The 8,734-nt window shown below is 43.0% G+C and overlaps 1 protein-coding gene across 1 annotated transcript; it reads right to left on the reverse strand.

Annotated features, from left to right (window-relative positions):
* Positions 1-287: 287 nt before the first annotated feature.
* On the reverse strand, positions 288-7,806 carry TSHZ2 (teashirt zinc finger homeobox 2). Its single transcript, XM_014308075.2, has 2 exons — positions 7,770-7,806; positions 288-4,365 (listed from the first exon to the last, which is right to left on the reverse strand). Exons 1-2 carry the CDS (start codon positions 7,804-7,806, stop codon positions 1,295-1,297), a joined length of 3,108 nt encoding a protein of 1,035 aa, XP_014163550.2. The 3' UTR covers positions 288-1,294.
* Between the last annotated feature and the right edge of the window lie 928 nt (positions 7,807-8,734).

An 8,734-nucleotide genomic window follows, 5' to 3' on the forward strand; every position in this document is an offset into this window, starting at 1 on the left:
AACGGGGGCTGAGCCCCATCCTCTCAATCAGCCAGAGGATGGCCACAAAGCCAGGTGGCATCAGTGACAACTCCCAGCACATCTTTAATTTTCACCATCTGACAAATTAAATTTCTGAATGTTATTCAAGTAGTGAACACCTCGGAGAAAACCTGGATCTGCACATGGTTGTTCTGTGTACACAAGCAGAACCTGAGTCTGCTGGAGGAATTGCTGGGCACAACTAAACAGAGCCCTCCTGGGAAAAAAAACTGGTTAGAACAAAAAACTTCTATTTGGACTTTTAGTTGATGTTCTGCATATTTATTTCAATCAAGAATATTCAAGTTTGTGAATCAAGTAAAATTAAAAATGCAAAAATGGTGTGGCATCTGAATATTACATTACATGTTATAAACATTGGTTGTGGCAACTGGTGTATCTTGCAGCAAAAAAATAGCAACACTAACGCAGCAGTATCCTACTAACAGGTCTTGGAAATATTAAGCTTGTAAAAAATCTCAATTAAGCAATAACTCCCCCAGGTTATACGAGAACTTGCACTGAAGTCAGTGATGTTTATGGATTGACTTCCACCAACACGAAGCAAAATATAATCAAACATCTTAAAGATTAAAAAAGGAATGATGGAGAGAGAGGTTAAAATGATGTGACAAAAAAGGCCACTCACAGTAGCAAGTGTTTAAGTAAGTGTAAAATATTAAAATATTTTACAAAACTGAACATCCAAATATCAACAGAAGAATAACTGAACTTCTACATAGGAACTTTTCAGTTATTTGTAGATTCTCAAGGCTGTGTTTGAGATTATGAGAAACTTGGAATAATTGAGATTTTGCTAATTTGTCTTTTGAATTTTCTTCTTTTTCCCCATCCAAATCAGATTTATTGGTGTGCTAGCACTGAGTGAGGTAATAACCTTTTGAGTTTCAGTGCTCTTTGTCTGTTTTTTTCCATTCTCACTGCAAAGAGCAGCACTTAGTTCTTGCATTCCACACCGAAGTGCAGTGGATGTGAAATGATTTATTCTTAGGAACAAAAGAGAAATGGGCAAACAGCTATTTTGCAAATAACGAGCAGCAACATTTCTCTCTAGGGCAGTGTGGGTTTGCATTGACCAAGCTCTCTTCCTGAAAACATTATAAAATGGATGTGTACATGCGGGGGAGGAGCGGCGCAGCATACATGATGCATTTTATACGGTTTTCCTACTTTTACCAAAGCACGGAGCCTGACGGAGCCTCCTGGAAATGCTGAAATGAAAACTCACTATAGAGCATGCATACCTTAAGAGTTATTCTTCATCCACTTCTGCTACAAATTGTGAATGGTGTTCTGGTGACTTGCTGTGTGTTTTGCTTAGATGAAGTTTTACTGCATGTTTGCTCGCAAATGTCCGATAGCACAACTTACATTTGAACTTAGAGTCTGTGTCCTCTTCTCCAGCTATTGTTTCAGGAGATCTTTGAACTGAAACTCTGGAGATTTCTTGCTCTACCTTGGTTTGCTGCTCCACAGCCAGCCTGTTCATGTCTTTCATTTGGAAACCTAGGTGGGATTCTAAGTGGCTAATGTAAGTAGAGGGGGTTCGAAACTGAGATGCACAGTCGCTGCAATAAAAGACTGGATGTCCTTTGTCCATGTTTTTCAAAAACTTTGTTCCTCCGGTTTTCCTAAGTTGATACTTGACATTTGCCAACCAGTGGCTGATGGTGGTCATCGACAGTCCAGTGAATTTGGAAATCTGCATGCGCTCTTGTGGGCCTAGATCTGATAATAAATATTTACCTTCAGATGTCTGGAAGAGGCTGGAAGCAAACTGAGCTTGCAAAATGAGCAGATGCTGAGGGTTCCAGTTTGACTGCCTGCCCTTCCTTTTATGCAGAGTGGAGACTTCCGTGGAGACGTCCTCGAAGCGTCGGACATCTATTTCCAACTTCATGGATGGGATCCTTGAGGATGCAGCAGGTTTTGGCGTGGTAGCTTTAGGAAGAACTTTGACCATGTCGGCAATGTCAGATAGAGCGTGCTTTTGAGGTGGAGAAGTACAAGATTGTGCTTGAGCTGACTCAGCTTTCTTGCCTTTGGATTTGGTCAGGTCAATAGGCTGATCATTGTTTTCAAACAAATAGTGCCTGGATACGCTTGCAGGCTTTGGTGGGGTTGGAGCAGGAGATAAAACTGGCTTCTCCATCATGTTTAGATTGGGTTTGTGGAACATGGAAATTGTGCTAGAGCTGGGGCTGCAGTTGGATTGAGGCTGTAAGGGCTCAGTGGCTTTGCCCAGGTGATTGTTCAGGACGGACTGCAGTGCGCTCAGGGGGTTCACACAGGGCAGCTCCGAGGAATGGTTGGCAGCGGCACAACCATTGCTGAGAGAAGCTGCTGGTGGCTCCTTGAGGACTGGCTTTTCTTTTCCACTGTCCTCTTTAATTTTATCTTCTTCTTTCAAGGGACACGGTTCTGTCTTTTTTGGCTCTGCAGAGGCTTCAGCTTTGAGGAGAGGTTCCCTCTCGTTCTGGCTGAGCGAGGCCGGCTCAGCCTGGACAGTCTCCTTAGCATAGTCCTTATGCACCTCCTCCTTGTCCTCAGCCTCCTTCTTCACTTGAGTGCACTGGCTCACGTTTGCTGAGATAGGGACCAGAGGCATCACCTTCCACTTGGGTGCTATGGGCCTCAATTTATTGGTCATGGTTGGCCTGATTTGGAGCACCTGGGATCCCACAGGCAAGGAGGGCTTGGCTCCCTCGGAGAGCTGGTAAGCCGCGTGGATACTGGGATATGCACTCCAGCTGGGAGCTCCGTTCTGAGCTTTATTGATGGCTGTCGTGACAGTGTTCTCCAAGGACTTTAAAATGTCCCCACCACCCTTTGAACCATCTTCTAAATCTTCTTCTCGGAGGTACTGATATTTCATTGTGGGATCCAGGGGTTTCTGAAGAGTGTCTTCATACTCCTCAGTTTTCATTGCTTTCTCATCTTTGTTTGCATCATCAGCTTTCTCTTTTTTACTTTCTTTTTTAAGTTCAGAGGCAGGACCTATGCATTCTGCAGATGATTTACTGGTTGATTTTGAAACGGGGCTGTCACTGGCTGGTGCTTCAGACAGCGACTGCATTTTTTCCACAGCTAAAGGATCCAGAACAAGTTGCTTTCCTTTCTTTGAAGCTGAACTCGTGACTTTCAAGAAATGGCCAGTGACCATCATGTGGGTTGTGAGCTGCTGCAAGGTATCATGAGAGCTTCCACATTCCATACACTTCAAAATCTGGGATTTGCAGGCCTCGAACTGCCAGGTATAGCTGGCCCCGTTCTGGTACCCGTAGCGGTTGTTGGAGGAGAGCTGCAGGTTCGCATTCTTCTGAGGAGAGAAAGTGTCTGAGAAAGACCCTGTCGTGGAGTCGGGGGAGCAAGGCCTGTTCACATCAAACACACGTTTCTTGGCTGGAGTGACCATTTTTGAAGAAATGGTTGGTACCGGCTCCTTCAAAGGCACTTTTTGGTAATGTTTTGTTTTTATCATATGAACACTCAGATCTTGAAGGGAATCAAAAGAGTCACCACAGAACATACACTTCAGAACTTTTTGTGCATCTTCCTTGTCCATGTCTTGGAACGCCCTTTTCCGGGGCTTGGAGTAGCTGGTAGGTCTGTGCTTGTCCTTTTTGTGGTTGTCATCCTGGTAGTGGCCTGTCTCGTTCATGTGGACCGTGAGCTCTACCAAGGTGTCGTAGGCAGCGCTGCACTGCCGGCAGCGGAACCGGCTGGCGCCCGTGAACACAGTCCCGCACATTTTGCTGCTCTGCCTGTAGAGCTGCACCGAGCTGAACAGGTTGGGCTTGGAGACAGGCCTGGAAGGTAAATTCTGCTGCAAGCTTTTGGACAGTGCATCTTGGTGCCAATCAAAATCAGCCTTGTTCCCTCCGTTCCTGTTGTCGCAACTCTTCTTTTCAGAGTTGGACAACTTGAAACCCAGCCCCAAGCCTGTCCAGTAAGAGTCCGACAGGATGTTGGCATAGACTGCTGTCATTCTATCCATGCAATCGTGTGCTTCGCTCTGGGCTTTGGGGTGGGCGCTGCTTTTGGGGTCCTGGGGCTCCCTGGAGCAGATGTTTTTGATATCTGCCACATGGTCACTACTGTCACTCAGCAGCGATTCGTTCTCCACGTCCTGGTTGGATATGTGACTGACAGGGGAATTCTGGAAACTGAAGTTCCCTTTCTGCTCAGGACCCACTTCGTGCTCCTCATCCGTGCCAGTGTCATTGCTGCTCTGCAGCTGAGCAGTGGAGTTGTTGTCATCGTCATCTTCTTCTTCCTCCTTTATATCTTCCTCTTCCTTTAAATCTTCCTCTTGGACATAACCTGAAATGTAATGTCAATATATGAAATAACCTGTTAAAGGAGAATGTTACAGTTCCACTTTTCTGCTTTCACTATGTATTTTCTTTACTGGATTTTGTTTTAATCTATAACTGTATTTTCTGTTAGTTCTGGAAGTGAAAAAAGCCAAATGATGTCTCCTTTTTGTGAAGGTTGCTGCATTTTGTTGGCAGATGATCATAATTCATTATAACTGCCAGAGATCCCGAGTTAATAATTTTCCTGTCATGGGAGTATAATTCTAACTGTCCTGTAATGGGACAGTTGGAAAATTCATATGTAAGAATTTAAAGTTTATACTAAAAGCTTCAATTCTATGAAATTGTTTTTAGCCTCAGTGAGAGAAGGGGTTGAATTTGCAAGGAAGAGAAGAAAAATAAGTGCCATAATCTTCCTGGTTCAGAGCATCATCTAGGTACAGTAACCTTTTGCCACTTGATCACCTAAAAATGCACTTTAGGATGTACACAAATAATTTATATGTCAAAATACAACATCTGAAAGTGTTAATAGGCATAAGTGAAACCCTTTTGTTTATAAAAGTAATGTACTGTGTACCATAAAAGCAAATTGTGCTTCAGTTAAGTTTTCCTTTGGAAGGTACATACAGTAATTTATTCCTCACAAGATCCTTTGTCCTTCTCTAGGAAAAGCAGAAGTACCAGACAGCTGCACATCCCCCACAATATGGATAAAATTTGCTGCTTAATTAGGCATTGACATGTTTACTATAACCTTTACAGAAGAGTAACTTGTGCTGAGGAATTCTCTTTTTTTTGGTGTCTGTGTAATATACTGACACAATCTCATAAAAGTGGAAGAAATAACCAGTTCCAGTATCTCCAGGGGGTCTACAGGGAAGGCAGAGAGGGATTCTCCATCAGGAGCTGTAGTGACACAAAAGGAGGAATGGCTTCAAACTGAGAGAGGAGGTTTAGATTGGATATATGGAAGAAATTCTGCCCTGTGAGGGTGGGAATGCCCTGGCACAGGTGCCCAGAGAAGCTGTGTCTGCCCCTGGATCCCTGGAAGGCCAGGCTGGATAGGGCTTGGACCAGCCGGGGAGAGCAGAAAGTGTCACCCATGGCAGGGGTGGCACTGGATGCTGTGACTCTATGCAGAAAGCACCATCAAAATTTCACAAAACCATCAGTCACATCTGTTTTAATGGTTTAGGGGTTTGGGCAGCTTTAAAAACACATTTCAGTGTCCTCCCTGTAAAAGCATTTCTGTTTATGTAAATGATTTAAATTGCTGTGGGCATTTTAAGGACAGTGGAGACCAGTTCTGCAAGACAACCTCGGGTACAAGAGATGCTCGTGTTCTTCCAACAGGGCTTTTTAGTAAGATTTCATTGGACATGAAGGGATGTAGCTGGTTAACAGAAATAACATTAATTTAAGTGGACTTTGCATTATTTATTTTAGAAGTAAAGAGTGTCTTATATCTGTACACCCACATGCTTTAAATGCAGAGTCTGTAATAAGTAGCATAAATTTTGCACGTCACACTGATGTCCATGTAATAAATTGTTGAGTGACCTGTTCTCTTCCCACCAGTTCTCCCCCAGGCTTATTCTGACATTCCAAACCTCTGAGGTCCTCATGTGTAACTGTGTTACAGGGAAGAAATAATATGAGAGAAATCCAAACTCAGTAACTGGATGAATGCTTCCCCCTTTTCCTAAATGAGACTTTTTCCCACCCAAATTAAACAGGCCCAGGCAGATGTAAGATGGGAAAAGTGCAGTCCTGAAGAAGTGGGAGACTGAAATGTCACTATCATTAAGAATTGACAAAACTCAGGAACTTCAAAGTATTGAATGGAAGCAATTTTTTGGCTTCCTAAATGGAAATTCTATTCTGTTTAGTGCTGATTGACCTCAAGACAGTGTATGTAAAAATCATCACATCAGTAGGGATAACATTATTATATGGATAATAATCACAAATATAATTCCAAATTATTTGGTTTCTTAATTCCTCTCTGTATCTTTGTGAATGGATTCATGGCAACCTCAGAAACCCACTTCTCTAGGATGAGAGCTGCAATAAACAGCTGGTTCTTTATTCTTCAAAAAGGACATTTTCTTAGCTATTTCTGGAATATTTCCACAGAGGAGCTAAAATAAACCAGGTCCAGTCAATACACCTGCAAAAGCTGGGTTTAAACCCACGCCCATGCCCTTGGAGCTGGGACTTTCCCTGCAGACAGCACCAAGCCAGGCCCCCAGGGGGTGAATCCAGCACTGACATCCAGGACAGCCCTGGGAGTGGCACCACATTATCCATCACCCCTGACCTGAACTGAGGAGTGTCAATACAGCTTTTTGTCAAAAGTGTTCATTCTCACTGTTAACTTTTCCACCAGTGGATATTATTTTTACTCAAATTTGCTCTTTTTCCATGTAGAGAAACATTTATTAAAATACATATACATATATATACATGTTTCTTTCCAAGACTGGAAAATTTATTTTCTGCCAAGAGAAGGGACAGTGAATCATTGTCCAGAACAACTCTGCTAATCCATGTAAAACCCATGGCACCACCTGCACTTCTTCAGCCATACACATTCCAGTTTTCCTTGAAACAACATCATCAGGAAAGCAATCTCACAGTGCTAGAAGGTGATCTTGTTTCCTCCTTGTCTGGCTTCAGCTCAAACATCTTTTTGTGTTTGGCAGAAGCTGTTTCTCTCTCTGAAAGGTTCCAAGCAGATAATGGATAATGACCACTTCTCATTCCTCCTTCTCCAAGATGTCGAACTGCATTAAGCACCCACAGACAAATCTTAACCTGGCTCTTTGTAGGAGTTCAGAGCTACAGTTTCATGCCATCTGAAAATCAACTGAAGAGAGAAATTGGCAGCTGGGGGAAAAATAGTTCCCTACTCCATTGCATAACTCTTTATCAAAGACATTTTGGAATTTAATGGGATTAAAACCAATGGAACACTTTAGAAAAGCAATGGAGTTCTATGGAAAGAACTCTCAAAATATGAAATTTGCCATGAAGGAGTGAATGATAGAATTTCAGAGTTTTTAAGGCTATGTTCAAAATTTCTGTACTATGGAAATAACTTCCTGTTGAGTTCTCCAAGGTGGAAAGAAAACACAGGGAAAGATTCCTGAATGTGGCACAGAGAGCACCTGGCTCTGAATGATGGGTGGAAGGGACAAAGGGACATCTCTGTCACCTGGCCTGAAAGTCTTGGTTTTGAGTTTTAGTTCCAAAGCCAGCTGCAGCCTGAGGAAGGTTTTGGACGTCCTCAGAAAAGGCTGAAGATGCTCAGTTGCCTCTTTGCTGGGAGGCCAGCTCATTCATTTGGATAATGGGGCATTTTTTGCAGCTTTTGTTGCTGTTACTATTTACCATCACACCCACTCTCAGTTTGCAGTGGCTCAGCGTGGATCACTGCCATGGTGATGAATTTTGTGCCCAAAACAACTTGGCACCTCAAAGGAGGGATTTTTCCCAATATTCCTTCGAGGGTTTTTTTCCCCCTAGAAATTAATTTTTCAAGTAGTTACAGCAGCTGGTACCAAGACATGAATTCCTGCCTCTTGCAGAGTAGGAGAAGGAACACCCACCACCCTCCACTGCAGGAGGACAGGAGCAGCTTCTGCAGGAGCAAGGAAAAGAGTGGCTTCCACACTGACTGAATTCTAACACACAAAGGCAATTCCATGAAGCCATAACTATTATTTATATACAATGCTGAAATGAAGCTATTTGGGGCTTTCATTTTGTTGTTCTTTAATTAGAGTTGTATTATAAAGTTTTCTATTAAATATCCAATTTCCTACTGGTTAAGAAGGCAAAATACCCCCGAGTTTCAGTGGGCTCTTAGCAGCAAAACCAGAACAGATTATGTCCTTTGCACTTCATCCTGCACAGTTATGAGCCAAATGATCAGTGGCTGGAGGGAACTGCTTGTGAGTGACCCATAAACTCAAAAACAATAATAAAGCAGAAAAAAACCCCTAACACAAGCAAAAAGAGAGGGGAGCTGATGTGAGCTGCTGAGCTGAGTGCAGAGGAGGGAAGGAATTATTGTGGAGGTTTTTCTTGAATATTTTTCCTTAAGGATAACATTGTTTGCATAGGCAGTTATTGAATAAAAAGCAGCAAGGCATCCTTTCAGTCAGTTTGAATCCATTCCATGCCAGGTCCTGGCTGCTGCAGGAAAGGATTCCACCATGGCTGGAGCCAGGAGCTCCAGTTCCTCACACGAGGGCTCTGAGTGTCATCATTTGCCTCTTGTTAAAAATATTTTCTACAAACTCCTGGAACTGACAGTTTTTACAACCAGCTGATGGTGTTTGGTGATCCCCAGACTGTATTTCCAA

Source organism: Geospiza fortis, unplaced genomic scaffold (assembly GCF_000277835.1).
Source record: "Geospiza fortis unplaced genomic scaffold, GeoFor_1.0 scaffold361, whole genome shotgun sequence".
NCBI lineage: Eukaryota > Metazoa > Chordata > Aves > Passeriformes > Thraupidae > Geospiza > Geospiza fortis.

Excerpts from the sequence above, each read along its gene's own strand:
- TSHZ2 (XM_014308075.2), bottom strand. The coding sequence starts at position 7,806 with ATGGCAGTGATCCACGCTGAGCCACTGCAAACTGAGA. Across the intron at positions 4,366-7,769 it reads TGAGCCACTGCAAACTGAGA|GTTATGTCCAAGAGGAAGAT; the intron begins GTGGGTGTGATG and ends ATTACATTTCAG.